Source organism: Gymnoscopelus microlampas (assembly GCF_963454915.1).
Source record: "Gymnoscopelus microlampas genome assembly, chromosome: 5".
Classification (NCBI taxonomy): Eukaryota; Metazoa; Chordata; class Actinopteri; order Myctophiformes; family Myctophidae; genus Gymnoscopelus; species Gymnoscopelus microlampas.
This window is the reverse complement of record NC_139942.1, coordinates 6,259,546-6,278,306: the sequence shown is the minus strand read 5'-3', so window position 1 is coordinate 6,278,306 and position 18,761 is coordinate 6,259,546. Positions and strand designations below refer to the sequence as shown.

Genomic DNA, 18,761 nt, shown 5'->3' with positions numbered 1-18,761 from the left:
TGTAGTGCACAGGATTACATAGACAAGTGGCACTGGGTGTAAAAAATGGGATTAAAAAAAACAGAAAAAAAATAATAATAACTCTGTATCTTAGGCTCTGCTTGCAGGGCGGTTGGTGATCTCAAAACATATGTATTATTATCCAAAAAAATCAGAAAAAAATAAATAATAACTGTATCTTAGGCTCTGCTTGCAGGGCGGTTGGTGATCTCAGAACATATGTATTATTATCACTGGAGCAGAGTCACACCGCCAACCTGAAAATGGTATGAGTGTTGTCATACTGACCAGTGTGTTTGCTTCCATCACAGATTCCTACGTTGACGGGAGAACCCGCACTCTTCATTTCAGATCCGATGTCGTGCCAGACCGGATCCAGCTTCTTACAGAACGCACACCATGGAGCAAAGAACTGTGGGCAAAATACGGTTAAAACATAATGTAGCTCTTTTCCACTCTGCAATGTATAGGACCAGGTTTTCTGAATTCTAGTAGCAATGGTCAGCGAGTTAAGGCCACAACATTAAGTGTTGAACACTGCTGTAACACTGCAGTATAGCGCCCCATATGTGTGCAATTTAGTTTTTTTTTTGGTGTGTACTGTCGCGCCAGAACACTGAAAAGTGTTTGTGCCGAGTTCGGTTTGAGACGTGGGCCTCTCTTCCTTACTTCCTTCACAGGTGTTACCAAATGTAGGTTCTCAAATGTTTCAATTTCTGGGACCCCCATAACTCTGAGAGTTACATACAAAGTTACGTACAAATAGAACCAAATGGACCCTTCCGGTTCCTTTTGGTTCTATTTGTACACTCTCACAGTTAGGGGCCATTTGGAACCCCCTCAAGGGACCATGAGGGTCCCTGGACCACACTTTGAGACCCACTGGTATATAGCAGAGTGTTTCCAGTGAGCCAACATGCACAATATCAGCACCCTGACTCTGTTTGACCAGAATGGAACAGAGGCTTTATTAGTATCATTGGTAACACCTGTGAAGGAAGTATGGAAGAGGCCCAATTTCTTTCCAATGTGACTGCTGTGAATAGAGCCTATTTTAATATAGGATGATTACACAGAACCTGTGAAATTCTGTGATGTTTTTACTTTACATTTCCATAACCACCCCTGAAGGGGGAGGTACTTCAGAAACTCACAAAAAGCAAAACATGTAACCGATCTACAAGATAACATGTTGTGATCTGATAGATCTGCTATTTTCAAAAAAAAATTCAAACATTTTGAAAGTATGGGTTGTTTGTGGGAGTTAGTAGCACCTCCTGAGCAGGTTCAGAATTAGACTAGAAAAGAGAGACTGACAGTGTTTATGTGAGTTAAATGACTTAAATGACACACTATAATTCTGTGTTACAATACAAACACCATATCGGTAAATATATCAGTATTATTGTACAAAATAATGATAAATAATAAATCAATATTAATAATGATCTTAACACATCGGGTGCCAAACACGGTCTGAACCGTGTGTTTACATAGTGGCGGTTCCGAAGCTTTGGTGCCGAACACGGTCTGAACCGTGATTTCAGTCTTTTTGTTTTTTTCGTTTTTCTCCGCGCGGGCGGGGCTAGAGCAGCTCTGGGAGCACCCATTGTAATCCTGCGAAGGAAGTGCCAGATCGCTCACCGGAAACACTTTTTTTCCCCCCATCCGTTTCCTGTCTATTTCCTACTTTGAAACGTCTATATCTCCGAATCTGTTTCCTGTGGGGAAAAACGGTCATGCGCGATGCGCGATCCCCCCCCCCCCGTTGTAACCCGCGAGGGGAATGTTATGGTTCCAGCCTGTAGCCAGGCTCATGGCAGAACATGAATCGATGCTTTTTTTTGCGTGGATTTGCTTGTAACGCACGCGGAAACTTTAAACAGCAAAGCGGAGTCAATGGGGAGAATGCTGGCACCCACGGTAAGTTGTTATGAAAAAATGCTGGCACCCGATGTGTTAACAAGGATATTCATAATGACATTAAGGTGTGTTGACATACCATTATCAACCATATTTCTTCGGGCTCTTTAGTTTCCAGAAACCTGAAAAGAAAAAAAAAACACAATTAAACGGAATCTTAAACCACACAAACCACTAGAAGAGTTGTTTTAAATGTTGCTTTAAATCACAAACAATAAATACTGGAACTACAAAGTAACACAGATGTCACAATTACAACCGTTATTGTTGGCTACACCATTTTATGTGTGTGTGTGTGTGTGTGTGTGTGTGTGTGTGTGTGTGTGTGTGTGTGTGTGTGTGTGTGTGTGTGTGTGTGTGTGTGTGTGTGTGTGTGTGTGTGTGTGTGTGTGTGTGCGTGTGCAGGTGCGGGTCTGTGTCTGTGTGTGTGTGTGTGTGTGTGTGTGTGTGTGTGTGTGTGTGTGGAGGGGGGGGGGGGGGGGCAAATTGTCCTTTTATTGTCTATTACCTGTCCTCAGCCTATCAGAATGCTTGTTACATTCCAAAATGACTTAGGCAGAAAGTGATTTCAAGTCAACAAATATAAATTATAAAACAAATATGCAATTGAGTTCTTTTTTTCTCATGATTGCCTAAGTCACCTAAATGACTTAGACAAATAATGATTTTTCATTTCTTCTTTCCTGTAAACATTACAAATATGACAATTAGGCTACTTGTCATCATCAGTCATCGTGGAAATAATAATAGTCATTTAAAACATTTAAGTGCATGAAATGCATGAATATGTGAATTAATGTAAATACTATTTCAACATTAGACACTTGAACCCCAGCATCCATATTCTGGGAGGAAAATTAGTCAAACATAGCAGATCTACAAGCTAACAACGTTGTGGCGTGTTGTGAGCTTGTAGATCTGCTATTTTGGGGGAAGATATTTGGTGTAAAAAAGCAGTCTAAGTACAAAGCCAACTCAGGTCCAGTAAAAGGCCATCATTAGATGGATTTATATGTGTATTCATTCAAACAGTATAGTGACATTAAACGGGCGGGACAGACATGTCCTTTCATAAACCTGGAGCAGCCAGAAAACTATCAAAGAATTCATTTTGGACCAGTTCTGTGTCCATAGAACAGATGTATTCATGTATTTCAGGGTCATTATGTATAATGACAAATGAAATGATAATCATAGAAATGCGTATTTGTGTAGCCATGGTAATGTGTACATAATAAACTCACGTGTCATCCAGCTCCTCGACGTAGGCTGACACTGTGAAACTCGACAACACTGCGAAAAATAACATATAATAACTTAATAACTTAAGTACATTTTGATACCAATTCTTTTGTACTTTTACTCAAGTACATTTTTTAATTCTGGACTTTTACTTGTAACAAAGTACTTCTTACATTGCAGTATTGATACTTTTACTTAGAACATTTGAGTACTTTTTCCACCACTGTAACGTATACATGAAATGACATTTGAAAATCAACAGATAAACTTCTTTTCCTGTATTTCTTATATTTGTTGATGGTGTTATTTTTATGCCATGTTGATGCTTTGAATACACATTGGAAACAATTCCCCAGGACTTTTTTGTGTTATCCTTTTAGCTCAAATATCTGACTGTACCACGTACTGTTTCCATTTCTGACTAATAAAGTATTCAATCAATCAATCAATCACAACACCACTGTGAAAAATAAGTAATCTATTTAAACTACAATAAATAAACATATGTTTACTATTTATAGCAGTGGTTCTCAAACTTTTTCATGTCAAGGACCCCCAAATTGACACTTATTAGCCCGTGGACCCCCATTTCAAAAGATATGCCAGGGACCCCCATAAGAGAAGAGTTTTTTACGGCTCTAGCAGTGAATTCTCAACCATTTTAATTTCAAGGACCGCCAGTTTGACATGCATTAGGCTACAGACCCTCATTTAATGGCATTTCTATCACTTGGACCGCAATTTATATTGTAAAATCTATGTCAATTTAACTCTGAGAGTTACAGACCCATAAGGGTCCATTTTGTGCCTATTGCCTAATCTATCATTTAGCTGGGGACCCCCTGGAACTCTCTCAAGGACCCCTGGGGGTCCCCGGACCCCACTTTGAGAACCAATGATCTAGCCTACTTGGTCACAATGCATCATATTGCGACCACTAGTGAGCTTGTAGATCAGCTATTTTTGAATAACTGAAGTATATTTGGCTGGGGACCCCCTGGAACCCCTAAAGCAGTGGTTCTCAAACCTTTTTCATGTCAAGGACCCCCAATATGATATGTATTGGCCGCGGACCCCCATCTCAAATATTTTGTTCCAGGGACCCCCCCCCCCCCCCCCCCCCCAGAAGCAAATGTTTGAGTTTGAAAATACATGTATATTCAAAGATTTGCTAAAATTCCAAGATTTTTTAAAAATAGCAGATCTACTGCTAAGCTTGTAGATCTGCTATTTTTTCATAGCCAAAGAATTAAAGGTTAAAATGATTGTGATTGCTATTAGAGGCTATTAACACATTTTGTTGGGGACCCCCTGGAACCCCCCCCCAACGACCCCACTTTGAGAACCAATGCCCCTAAAGGACATTAAAGGGATTCTACTGGTTCTATATAAGTTTATAGTGGTCATAAATCCAGCTGATATTCAAAGCATGTCAATGTTTAGGCTACAGTTCAGCCTGTATCAACAGAATAAAATAACTTTAACAACATGAATACTTTACCAGTACATTAAATAACTAGAATAGAATAAAATAACTATTTAGCCTACTTACCTGTGCATATAACCACGATCTTTAAAAGAAACATCTTTCTTCAGTTGATTAACCTGCACGCTTGTAGGCTACAAGTGCCTTCAAAATGCTGTTACACCAACACTGGTGACCTGTACAATGCTGTGTCTCCAGGGGGTTGGTTTTAAAGATGACAGAATTGGACGCATGTTGGGTTGGTGTTTATTATTTTATTGGACATTGAACATGATTGAAGACAGATATCACTTGCTTTCCCAGTGGTAAAAAAAACAAACATTGTTATAGAAAGTGACATGAGTTACTTAAATCGATAGGTAACTAATTTCGCTGTAATATCCAGTGACGGCATTCCAATCCACATGGAGCAGGAGGGGATTTGAGGCAGATGGTGACCGTTAGGTTAAGTTAAGCCAATTAAAACCCCCATGCGCGCTGTTGTAACAATTAATCTTATTAAAATACTATCTGATATTAGGCTATATTATAAAGAGATATAGGCATGCTGTAAGCATGTGTTTTAACGTTTTAACTGGAAAAAAAATGCATAGGCCACACAGGTATACTGTAATAGACTTCCTAGCCCTGAAACATGACTGTCATATCATGACAGTCATGGCGCTACTTGTTCCTCGTTTTTGAAATGTCTACATTTACAATCCGTACATCTACATAATCGTTCACATTTCAAATATAAAGTTCTTATCCCACGGCCACGGATGTACCAAGTTAAAACGCTTAGGTCTAAGTACCCGTATCTTCCGTATTGTTCAATAAAAAGCAATTTACTCCTATTGGTGGCCATTTTTTTTATAGAGTTATAATGTATCAAAGTGCAGTACACCTTCCAACCAATAGGGTCGCGTTGTTGAAAGCATATGGAAAAAAATCTAAGAAAATGGCCACCAGTCAGATTAAAATGCTTTTTATTGAACAATACGGAAAATAAAGGTACTTAGACCCAGGCGTTTTAACTTGTTACATCCGTGGCCGTGGGACAAGCACTTTATATTTGAAATCTAAATGTTTATGTAGATGTATCGGTTGTAAATGTAGAAATTTCAAAAACCAGGAACAAGTAGCACCATGACGCTTGTGACAGACGAGCGTCATGTGCGCCCGGCTAGGCTATTTCCTATTTGTAGCCAAGATATATTTAAAGAAGGTAGGGTCATCTACGTCATTTTAGCTATCATGCAATTCTAACCGCAACCGGCAGATTCGTCGCACCATGGGAGGATTGGGAGCCAGACTGTAGCCTTCAGTTCAGTGGAATGCATTGGAGTTAATGAGAGCCCGGTGGATCAGCTCATGAACAAAATATATTTATGAATGACTGAGACCTTTGTAAAGTAATTGCTTCTTGAAAATAAAAGAAGACATATCACACATTGTTTTCTGCTGTGTTGCTTTTCGATGTGTCCACTGTATAAGTTTAATGAGCTATCTAAAGAGCACAAAGTAGGCGATACTGCCGAGACAGAAACCAGTGTTGCCATGTCCACTTATTATAAGCGACTTTGGGCTTATTTTTCTGTGAAGTTGCTTGTAAATATTGGTAGTTGTGGGTTGCGGTTTAATGGGCTTTTTTCTAAAGTGTAGTTGATTATTTGGACTTGGGCTTCACAATTTTAAAATTATTTTAACCGGTGGTTCTTAATTATGTTTATGTCATGGACCCTGGCCTCAAATTAATATGTATTTGTCCCTAACCCCCATCTGAAAGTACCAGATTTGTGTTGTTAGTGTTTCAAAAATCCTCAATATTTCACATTTTACTTCAAGATTAGAAAAAAATAAATAGCAGATCTACAAGCTCACAACGCGTTGTGAGCTTGTAGATCGGCTATTTTCAATGTATACAGTACAGGTCTAAAGTGCTCATAATGGCCTAGTGCAAGTCTTCAACAGGGGTCCGCCACCCCTATTGTTGCTTGATTAGACAATTATTTTTTATATATATATATATATATATATATATATATATATATATATATATATATATATATATATATATATATATATATATATATATATATATATATTCTTTATATATATATTTTTTTAATGTCCATTTGTCATATATTTTTAAAACATTTTCCACATTTATGTATTAAATAAATGATGATATCTATAAATGATTCTGTCCGTTTCAGTCAGACTTGAATAGCTTGTATACATGATTAGGTCACCAGACGTCTCGACCCAGGACAATTCGCCCAGCCGCGAATTTGAGACAGCTCGACCCAAATCGACCGGGTCTAATTGTCTGAAGTAGTATCTCTGTGTAACCCCTAGAGGGTAGTAGAGTACAAGGTACAAGCTGACGGTGAGGGAGGTCCTGAGTATATTTATAGTATATTTAAGAGTAAATATTGTAAGCATGCTCCCCCAGTTGCATACTTTTTTTTAAGAAGTGTTTTTGTAAACCTTCTTTTCTAAATGAAATAATAATGTATGCCTTATTGTAATGTTGTCTGTTTTGTCCTCCCCTCCTCTAAAATCATTTGAAAGTAGCAGATCTACACTAGTTGCCATCATTAAACACAACACAAGAGGTGAAATGAATTAACGTAACTGTTATTTTATTTGACAAAACAGGGCAGTGTAAAACAATTTCAATGATTGAAAAAAAGGTCAAAAATAAAAAGTAAAAAAACCATGTTCTATATGGGAGAAAAAAATGAGTGCAAGAATAATTGTCAGACAACACAGAGCTGCTGCTAATGTTGGGCTTGTTTCACCCTGACAGACAAATAATAATTGTTTGGTAAATCAATGTACATATTATTATTATTATGTCTCTCTCTCTCTCTCTCTCTCTCTCTCTCTCTCTCTCTCTCTCTCTCTCTCTCTCTCTCTCTCGCGGTCCGGGTCGAATTTGGGTCGAATTGTCGGGTCCAAGCGTGTCGAAAGCGGGTCGACCTGTCCGGGTCGAATTGTCCCGGGTCGATACGTCTGGTGACCCATGATTATTGTGCAATTGACAGATTGTTCTCAGTTAATAAGGTATGTTTATAAATGGCAGTGTGGCCACCCTACTCACTGTACCCTGTACATGTATGTTTAAAATAAAAGCATGAATATATTAATCTGTTTATTATTTTAATAGCTTAGTATTTATGCACAATAACATGTATGTTTATGAAACACAATTGTATACATAATTATACAATATATGCTGTCCCCCCCCCCTCTCCCCCCTACGAGGTAGGTAGGGTAAGGGGTCCCTGCTCCATCTCCCCATTAGTTTGGGAAAACGTTAACGACCCCTGGCCCCCAGTGCTTCTTTTGGGCTTGTTTTCCTAGACCTGGTTGCTTATTTCTCTCTCACAATCTGGCAACACTGCCAGAGACGATTTTTGTACAGTCTATGGACGATACATTCCGCTGTTTAGATGCCTCAATAAAATGGTACAGTGTGCTAAAAAAATCTGAATTGATAGGATAAAAACCTGTGATATGTCTTCTTTTATATTCCTGAACCGATTATCTGACAAAGGACACAATCGTTCAGAAATAGTGTTTGTTCACAAGGTTACCAGATGATTCGACCCAGGACAATTCGACCCGGTCAGGTCGACCCGCTTTCGACCCGCTTGGACTGGACAATTCGACCCAAATTCGACCCGGACCGCGAGAGAGAGAGAGAGAGAGAGACAGAGAGAGAGAGAGAGAGAGAGAGAGAGAGAGAGAGAGAGACACATAATAATAATAATATGTACATTGATTTACCAAACAATTATTATTTGTCTGTCAGGGTGAAACAGGCCCAAAGGCTTTCAAGCACAGCCATTGAGATAGACACCTCCTTACCTCAAGCCCTATTGTCTTCTTGAGGTGATAATTAATGAGCACAGCCATTAGACACCTCCTTACCTCAGCTCTAAATCCTTTTGTAATGGATTACAGTGTGTCTATTATCAATTGGTTCAGCCTGGCGATCCTCAATCTGTGTTGTCTGACAATTATTCTTGCACTCACTTTATTCTCCCCTTTTCAGGTAAAGTGCAAAGTTGCCATGTTATAATAAGTTTCTATGAATGCTTTAGCTTCAAGACTGTATTGGTGTGGGACTGTATTGGTGGGACTGTGTTGGTGTTTTTGTTGCACTCGTTACAAAGCTAATGGAGCTAATGGATTTGTTTTGTCAAATAAAATAACAGTTACGTTAATACATTTCACCTCTTGCGTTGTGTTTAATGATGGCGACTACTGTAGATCTGCTACTTTCAAATGATTGATGAAAGGAGAGGAGGACAAAACAGACAACATTACAATAAGGCATACATTATTATTTCATTTAGAAAAGAAGGTTTACAAAAACACTTCTTAAAAAAAAAAGTATGCAACTGGGGGAGCATGCTTACAATATTTACTCTTAAATATACTCAGGACCTCACCGTCACCTTGTACCTTGTACTCTACTACCCTCTAGGGGTTACACAGAGATACTACTTCAGATAATTCGACCCGGTCGATTTGGGTCGAGCTGACTCAAATTCGCGGCTGGGCGAATTGTCCTGGGTCGAATCATCTGGTGACCGTTCACAAGCTGGTCCAAATGGCTGCCATAGACTTCATAGTATTTCACCAAACTTCCTGTTCCAGTTTTGGCTCCCATGAGCATCAATGGCGTCTGCTATGCAAGCAATGGCGTCGGCCCGCCCCCTATTCCTTGTTTTCTAATTTCCTTGTTTGTAGCCAAAGGGAAAGACATAGACTGAGTGACGTATTTGGTAACAACATACATAATGGGAAATACATACATGGGAATATTCTGTCCGTTTGATAGAGGTAGAAGAGCAGCGCCCCCTCCAGGTGAGGCCGTGTATGCCGATACAGCTAGGGTTCTGTGTTATCCAGTGGTGGAAGAAGTACTCAGATATTGTACCTACTTAAGTAAAAGTAGCAATACCACAATATAAAAATACTCTGTTACAAGTAGCCTAAAAGGCCTGTGTTCAAGATGTTACTTGAGTAAAAGTACAAAAGTATACATCAATACATCAAAATATACTTAAAGTACCAAAAGTAAAAGTAGTAATGTTTGAGAATAGCAGATCTACAAGCTCACAATGCGTCACATCTGCTATTGTCAAATAGCCTATGTATAAAATAGGGCTAAAGTAGTTAATGTATGTTTTATAGTTATTTAAATTACTATATAATACAAACTATACTGTAATAAGAAATTATACAAAAATAAAAAGATGATCTATGCTCTTTAAGCATGTAGTTTGACTATTTTCAAATATATTTATCTGTGGAACCGAGTGCAGCAAAATGTAATGCCTCAACTCTTAATTACAAGTGCTTATCAGGGTGGGGGGGTCCCCAGTTCAAATATGATTATTTTTGGGGGTCGCGGCCTGAAAAGTTTGATAACACTGGTTACTGTCGCTCCCATGTAGAGTGTGTTTTATCCACTAGGGGGTGATATTGTACCATACAGGCGTAGTCAAAAAGAAGGCTGCATTGCTATAAAACTGAGGCTATAACATTGTGGGCATTTCCTTCTTCCCTTATCCAAAAACTGTATTTACTATACTGTATTCTACTGTATAGTGTATCAACATTTTACTCATTATAAACCTATTATGTTAAACTTATACCATTTTAGTCATTAGGCTATTAAACATTTTATCCATGTTTTTATACTTTTAAAATTGCAGTGTCAACATGGTGAGAATTGTATTTATATATTTTTGGACAGGTTTCTCTTACAAATTACTACTTAAGCCCTATTTTATACTTCAGTGTACAGTTTTGTCACACAGAAAAAAAAGGTAGGGTTTAACATTTTCCGGGAAATAGCTCATTTTAATTCCCGGGAATTTTCAGACCTTTTCCCGGGCTTCCCGGGAATTAAAAAAAAGGGTTTAAAAAAAAAAGAAAAGTGCCCACTAAAATGCATTTATATACTTGCAATAAATAGCCAATTTTACACCGAGGTGCCCAAATGTCCCTATTGTGTCCACCTATGAACTTGCACTAATAATGACTTTAGTTGATTTTTTAAAATCATATAAATATAATATATAAATATAATAGCCTATAGTGCCCTGCCCTGGCAGGCCCTGTTGCGCAGCAGCGGGTGAAGACAATTAACTTAAACGAGGAGCTGCGCTCAAAACGCACTCAAACAATGTCAAACTCTAGCTGCTGAAATAAACGTTCCATTTGTATCATTATTGACAAGAGAATTTGCAAGAGGATTATTTATTTATTGTCCATCAGAGCGCCGGTGAGGTCACAGCTTATTGTAGGATATTGATTTGATAGCCTATAAACTTGTCATTTGTTTGCAGCTATTCATTTATATTAGGCTACTTGCTGGATATTATAAGACTCCATTTTGGGATGTTGGCTGTATGTTGTCTATTAATCTATATTTTGTTGTTGATCAAATGTGGGGTTTTGTAGTGTGATTTATTTTGATGTGCACATGCATGCGCTGCCAGCACTGACAATCAATGAGACAGACAGCTGTTGTGCAGTTCACTTGTTCTACTGGGTAGTTCTAGTAAAATGGTAGTTTGAACGTTCTAAAATGCAAGTGTATAGGTAGGGTAGGCTACATTAATGATGATAAAAGAAATCGGACCACGTCGGTCTAATTCTCTCTCTCTCTCTCTCTCTCTCTCTCTCTCTCTCTCTCTCTCCCTCCCTCTCTCTCTCTCTCGCACGCGCTCTCTCTTGCTCTCTCTCTCCAGCTCTCCGGTCTGTCCTCTCTCTTTATCAAAAGCATTGCTTGGCTTGCGCGCATTTTAAGCTGGAATATAGGCTCGATCAAACCTACCTACTGTTTATGCAGCGTTTCACTTGATGATGTTGAATCTGAACAAGTTAGTCTACCATATTGACAGCAGAGGAAACAGTGAAATCAGCGTGCGCACTGCGCAGGGCAGGCAGGGCAGGCATCACGGCCACTTGTGTTTTATTTTGTTCATTACTGTTACATTCAGTGCGTCCCATATTGGTTCACAACGGGACGATGGGACCCTGCCCTGGTCGGCAACGCGGCAAGTTACTTGCCTAATTATAATAGTAATTCCTCCACGCTGTAGATAGGCCTTTCTACTAATTAGTATTCATTTCTAACAAAAAAAAAAAAAAACGGGAAGCCCGGGAACCGAAGTGAATTCCCGGGATGGTAAAAAAAACAGAATTCCCGGGATTCCCGCATCCCGGGAATCCCGGTGTTAAACCAAGGGCGTATCGTCATAGAGGCCAATGGGGCCATGGCCCGGTCTGGAAAACTCTGCTCCCCCACTGCCCCCAGGGGGGAAAAAAACAAAAAATCTACATAACAACATTAGCACGCCTTTGTTTTCAAATCGGGCTTATTTGCATTCGGCCGGATAGTTATTGGGTGGCCATTAAAAAACGGTTTCCCCGTCAAACCGGTTCTCTTGCCAGGTAAACAGTTGTTTTATTAGTTTTATTGTGTTTTATTCACGTCTCTCTCTTGCATTAACGCTGATGGTAATTCTCAATAGACTGTCACTTATCAGCCGTCGTTGCGCGAGCCCCCCCCCGCGATGGGGCAGGGGCGGGCGGTTTAAGAATCTGGCCCGGTCCACGTTAGAACCCACCATACGCTAGTGTGTTAAACACTAGGCTACTCGCAACACATCTCTTTGTGATGCAATAGGAAGCTTGTAGATTGCTACATTGTTTTTTTTGCTATTTTTGAAGATTTGTGAAACTGTGTATACAGTGACCGATGATGTTGCCATGTCCAACCGACAGCATAATGTGTGTGTGTGTGTGTGTGTGTGTGTGTGTGTGTGTGTGTGTGTGTGTGTGTGTGTGTGTGTGTGTGTGTGTGTGTGTGTGTGTGTGTGTGTGTGTGTGTGTGTGTGTGTGTGTGTGCGTGCGTGCGTGTGTGACCAAACAAGGTAAAACTGCTCTGCAAGTTGCAGAATAAGCAGATAAATAATAATACATTGATTGGATGTTGTGTATCTTCACAACTTGTGTTCATGATATAAGGCATTATTTTTGTCTCCGCCAGGCCGAAAGGCATGGCGAGAGGGTATGTTTTACCCCCTGTCTGTCTGTCCGTCCGTCCGTGTGTGTGTGTGTGTGTGTCCTGTCCGTGTGTTACCAGCTAATCTCCGGCACCATTGGCCCGCTCGCTGCGAAACTGTGCACACACACTCCCTCGATACCAATTCAGAACCTCTGTCCCAAATCTTTCACATGGGCCTGTTATAGCGCCACCAGGAGGCCGATTTGTGCAAAACACATTTTTTTACATTTTTCCTACAGATTTTATCCAAACGTCATGCAAATTGGTACACAGTATCTCTATCAACCCAGATCTGTCCGATATCCCATATTCCATCCTGATTGGCTAAGGTTGGCTTCCAAAGTTTGCAGGATTGGTCTGTTTTGAACAAAATGCCTCAAATCATGAACGCAGCTTGCAATTTCGGTGAAATTTCACACACACATTCCCACTAGGCCGAGGAAGAAATGACACCCATTTCACATTGGCCTGTTATAGCGCCACCATTAGGTCTAATTTAGCAAAACAAATTTTTGGAACTAAATGCCACAAATGAATGCAGTGTCCGCCTGCTGTGAAAGGCCTAAGAAGAAATGGCACCCTTTTCACATTGGCCTATTATAGCGCCACCAGGAGGCCACAATAACGTACCTGACCTGGCGGAGACCTGTGCTCCGAGGAGCACTTTTTCTAGTTTTCATATATCATTCATGTCATCATTCGTACAGGCGTGCGTGTACGAATTTGTCTGCCAGTACTACAGACTGGCAGACGAATGAAGACGGTTGGAAGGTGTGAAATGCACCTGAGAGCCGACAACGACAGACGGCTACTATGGGGCTAATATGGCTTGATGTCTATTTCAACAAGCCTGCTGCTTCCCTACAACTTGTGACCCGACCCGACAGCGTACTCACCGCCCATTCAAAAGCACATTTTCAGCAACAGACGCTTTCCAACACTTACCACCGCCGATGTCGGTGTGGTGGAGAGGGGTGCATTTCTCCTTTCCGACGTTGACTAACCCTAACCCTAACCCTAACCCTAACCTTAACCGCACGCGGAAGCCACTAGTCGGAGTGGCGAGATGTCGGAATGGAAGGAGCACCCCGGTGGAGAGCTACCTTTACACCAGAATTACAGTGCTACTTTTGATTTGTTGTATTACTTTTGGTTTTGATTTTTTTATGTGATAGCCTACTCGACTTTTGTAAGATGATTGTGTGTGTGTGTGTGTGTGTGTGTGTGTGTGTGTGTGTGTGTGTGTGTGTGTGTGTGTGTGTGTGTGGGCGGGGGGGGGGGGGCACAAGTGGAAGTGAAAGTATGGGTATTTTGTGTGTGTGTGGTGTGTGGTGTATGTATGTGTGTGTGTGTGTGTGTGTGTGTGTGTGTGTGTGTGTGTGTGTGTGTGTGTGTGTGTGTGTGTGTGTGTGTGATACACTGAGAATGTAATGTTTTCCATTGTTGTTGATGTATATTAATGTCTTGGACCCCAGGAAGACGAGCCTTGGTCTAGTCGTCAGCTCATGTTTGTATATTGTATAAATAAACAAACACACACACACACACACACACACACACACACACACACACACACACACACACACACACACACACACACACACACACAGAAACAGGAGACTGAATCAAAACATTCTGCCCCCCCCCCCCCCCCCTTCCACAATATGACACAATAAAGTCCAGGACAAGTAGGCTAAATCTCATAACATGACAGTCCAATGTACAATGTACAATAAATAAACAAATGATTTCAGACAAGACGCGTTACATTTAAACTAACGTAAAACCCATTGCGGCTAGCAAAAAAAAAAGGTAAGATCGATGCCCCCGCCACATGCCGGACAAGCACCTGGTACCGGCTAGCTGTTGACAGGAACAAAGTGACACGAGGACTTGCTGAGAACTCCCCCGTACCCAGTTTCTCAAAGGCCTGGACACATAGCACATAGAATCTGCCAGTGCAAAAAAAAAATTGCCCTTTGCGATTTGGGTCTGGCACCGGTCCATTGTGAATCCATTTCCTGCTCCCGAAGTCTGGGGTGACCAATCAGGGCCCAGTATTCAAATATGGGAGACTGTAATTGGTAGTGGTTTGTAGGTCTAAACAATTGCGTCCAGAGCCATTGTTTTGATCCAGCCCCTTGGAAAAAAAACGTCCTCATAGAAGCACCATGCAGACTCATATCCACGCAGTGATATAGTATGGCTACGTGAGGCTACTGGACACATGGCTTGCAGTCTGTCAGAACACATGTCTTCTGAGATGACTGAATAATATAGGGGGCAAAGTGCTTCACTGCTGCTGCTATGGACAAGGCCTCAACCTCACAGGGCAGCCAGGAGGACTGATTTTTGCGCAACTTAGCACTAAAGGGCCACGTTTTCATGGACAGTGAGGTCTACAAACTTACAGTAGCTTGTCCTATGTTATGGAGTTATGTCATAGAGAGTTATGTAGGCTACACAACCTGGCTGGGTTAAGGATATAAACCCGACGCTCCAATATTAACGTGGCGGCACGGAATCACTGCATTCCGCCCGAGTCTCATGTACCGCTACGCTACGGACACGGACATGAAAGACAAAGTTGGGCGGGCGCGTGTGTGTGTATGTGTGTGTGTGTGTGTGTGTGTGTGTGTGTGTGTGTGTGTGTGTGTGTGTGTGTGTGTGTGTGTGTGTGTGTGTGTGTGTGTGTGAGAGAGAGAGAGCGAGAGAGCAAGAGAGAGCGAGAGAGAGGCGTGTGCGTGTGCGGCGAGGCCAACGGGCGGGGGGGGGGGGGGGGGGGCGGTGGGGGGCGACTGTTTCTTATTGGCTTTTCATGTCTTTGGTCGTATTCTGGTTCGTCTTCATGTCGTAAAATCGGGGCGTTTTGAGAATATTTTAAGGGCGTGTTATTTAAATGACGCTCGTTTCAGCCGTGACATTTATCAATGCTGGGACCAACTGTAAGCTCGGATCAGCTGTGTAGGATGCGTTGATAAATGTGACTTCGACGTTGGTGTACGGCCGAATATATGGAAAAATATACGCCGGTTTATACGCTGAGTTGATAAATGAGGGCCACTGTGAGTGTGTTCATGTGTACCTAGATCTCGTGTAACCGCCTGTAAGCCGGAGCCTTGGCCTCTGAGACGGTCTGATCTGTCATTGATGGACTCCACGTTCACACCCCTCCTTCTGACGTCTCCATCATTCCTCACACGCTTTGATCTGACTGGCTTGCCAGAATTATGCGTAGTCATCTTAAGGAATGACACAATAAGAGTAACCAAATTTAATTAGTACAATATACAAGTATACAGGTGCTATTATTATTAAGTGCGCCTGCCATGCAATAGCAAAACACTTATTGTAATCCGCCATACTTAATAATATTTAATATTCCCGCAAACTTCGTCTCCCTACTCCTCCCCGGTTTAAATCAAAGCGTGCGGCTCGGCCCGGGACGAGGGTGCTACTATTTTCCTTGACGTTGCGCGTTACCACGGCGATGTGATACGCCAAAAAACGAAGTAACCACCCTCCCTTTTGTACCCCATTGAAAACTCATGTTAAAAAAAAGTGGCCAAAACTCTCTGAAACTTCGCCACCGGAAGTGAGTGAAGCAAGCAATTGAAACCCTTTGAATAATTGTTTTAAGAGGTGTTGCCATGGTTTTGCACTTTTTCTGTTTTTCATGTGTCTATGAGGTTGATAGAACTTCATTAAGCCCCCTGGTGGTGTTTTTATGGTTTTTATGTCTTCTCTGACTATTTTGAGTTTCTACCTGGAGGCTGAAACGTTGAGGGTCAAACTTGCCAATAGAAAAACAGCCCTTTAGTGACATAACACCTGTTGTGTTATCATAACACACAACAGGTGTGGGCATGAGGAGGAGGAGGGACTAGGACAGGTGGGTGGTGCTAAGGTGGTGGAGGAAGTGCTAAGGTGAGAACCAGGTATACTTAATGAACTGGAGGCGTGTCCACATAAAAACATAATTTTAACAATTTCTGTACACTTTAAAAAAAAAATCGTCCTCCTAGTATAACCATAATACCCGATGATTATGTTTTAGGGGGGGAAAACAATCACTGAAAATCACAGCACCCCGTCTTTAAAAAAAAGAAAATGTTATTTTTATTTCTTTTAGATGCTCCTTTTTTAGCCTCTTTAAAAAGACAAATCTTTTTAGGGCTAGGTTTTTTTTTGTTGACCCCTCCTCTCCACTAATTGGATGATGCTGAAATGGGATCGAACTTTGGGAAAGTGGTTAAATCAAGCATTGAAATATCCTCCAGAAATCTCAAAAATGTGTTGAGGCCAAAATCTACCACCCAAAAACCAGTTAGGAGCACGTTTCAGGCCATTTGGAGAGGTATTTTGGGTCCATAACATTTCCCTGAGCTACGGATTTAAGAGATCTTTTTTTGATTGTTGTGTTAATTTTTTCTACCCGCCCCCCCACCCCATATTTGGAGGACGCTGAATCGAATGAGCTAGGTCTCGACTTTGTACGATCTTGGATAAGTGGTTAAAACAATACATTAATTTATTTGAGCCTACTTCTCGAACTCAGGTTGCACAGACTTAGCAAGCTGCAGGCACACTTAAAATTTCCAAGAAATGTTGTTTCTAGTTATTTTTTGCTGACCCTGGACTTGATAAAACAGTAGATGACATGTCACCCCTAGTCATCACTGACAGTGGAAACTTACATTGAATTCAACTTGGATTCTGTGCCTCTCACTCTTCCTCCATACTCTGGGACCTTGATGATGCTGCTGCTGTTGGTCCACTGGCCTTCATTTATCGGGTCCACGTCAATATGCCGAAGGCTCATTATTCCGACGGTTACTAACCCTATACCAAACCCTAACCCTAACCGCACGCGGAAGCCACGTAGTCGGAATAATGGGCCGTCGGACTTATGAGTCCCCCATTTATCAACGCGGTGCAGACCAAATAATGGGCGTACGGCGACATCACCGCAACTTTCGGCATTTATCAATATATCCTGACGTTGCCTTCAGCCTACTGCACGATCAGATGATGTCAGATCTCACGGCTGGTCGATAGCAGTTGTAGACTTTGGCTGCACCCGTTTGTTCCATTGTAGACCTGCGGAGCAGCATTGTCTGACTGTCTGACAGGCAAAATGTATTATCTAACACACTAATAAATAATCCCTGTGAAAATATTACATTTTATAAACTAATTTAAACAAACTGCTTTAACAGTCATTCAGATAAGATTGCAGATCTGGCTGCATTGGATATTTGAAAATAGCAGATCTACAAGCTCACAACGCGTCAATGCGACGTGTTGTGAGCTTGTGCTTATGCGAGAGCATTTTCGTGAGTTTGGACTGGCGCAGAGCGCCTCTGTAATCTTTTCATGGCCACCGGGAGATCGGACATTTAACCCACGGTCCAACACACACCACCCTTCATCCATTAATGTTCTATATATTCTATATCTATCGCTCATTAACGAGGTACGGGACTCGCCTGTCCGAGTCTCACTGGGAAATGGGAATAGCATACATGACTGCTTTGTTTTAGTGTAACTCGAACGCGCACTGCTCGGTATTGGTTAAATCAATTAATATACAAACGTATTCAATTCATGGCAATGTGGTATCATAATCTATCATTCATGTAAGCTTCTAGCCTACTTGGTTGACAAAGATTGTACCGTTACGCAGTTGGGCTTGAAAGTGTGCGTGTGCGTGTGTGTGCGTGTGCGTGTGCGTGTGTGTGTGTGTGTGTGTGTGTGTGTGTGACTTGACAGGCAGCGAGGCGAGGCAAGCCGGCAAAACTCTTTCTTGTTGGGTTTCCATGCTCTGTTTCGAAAATATTTAAGGGCGTGTTATTTAAATGACGCTCGGTTTCAGCCGTCAGATTTATCAAAGCTCCGACCAAATGTACACTAGGATTGGTTGTATAGGATCGCTTCATGAATGTGACTTTGACGTTGCCCTACGGGCGAATTTATGGGAAAAAATACGCTGTTTTTTACGCTCCATTGATAAATGAGGGGTTTTATGCA

The 18,761-nt window shown here is 41.3% G+C and overlaps 1 protein-coding gene across 1 annotated transcript in view; it reads right to left on the bottom strand.

The window, feature by feature from the left end:
- Positions 1-17,553, bottom strand: part of LOC311044872 (protein disulfide-isomerase tmx3a-like) — a gene marked incomplete at both ends in the record, with an annotated part of 41,474 nt that extends 23,921 nt beyond the window's left edge. Inside the window, 5 exons of the mRNA XM_084056684.1 lie at positions 289-412; positions 2,003-2,045; positions 3,168-3,216; positions 15,817-15,973; positions 17,461-17,553. Coding sequence (XP_083912810.1) covers positions 289-412; positions 2,003-2,045; positions 3,168-3,216; positions 15,817-15,973; positions 17,461-17,553 — 466 coding nt within the window. The remainder of the gene's footprint in view (positions 1-288; positions 413-2,002; positions 2,046-3,167; positions 3,217-15,816; positions 15,974-17,460) is intronic.
- Between the last annotated feature and the right edge of the window lie 1,208 nt (positions 17,554-18,761).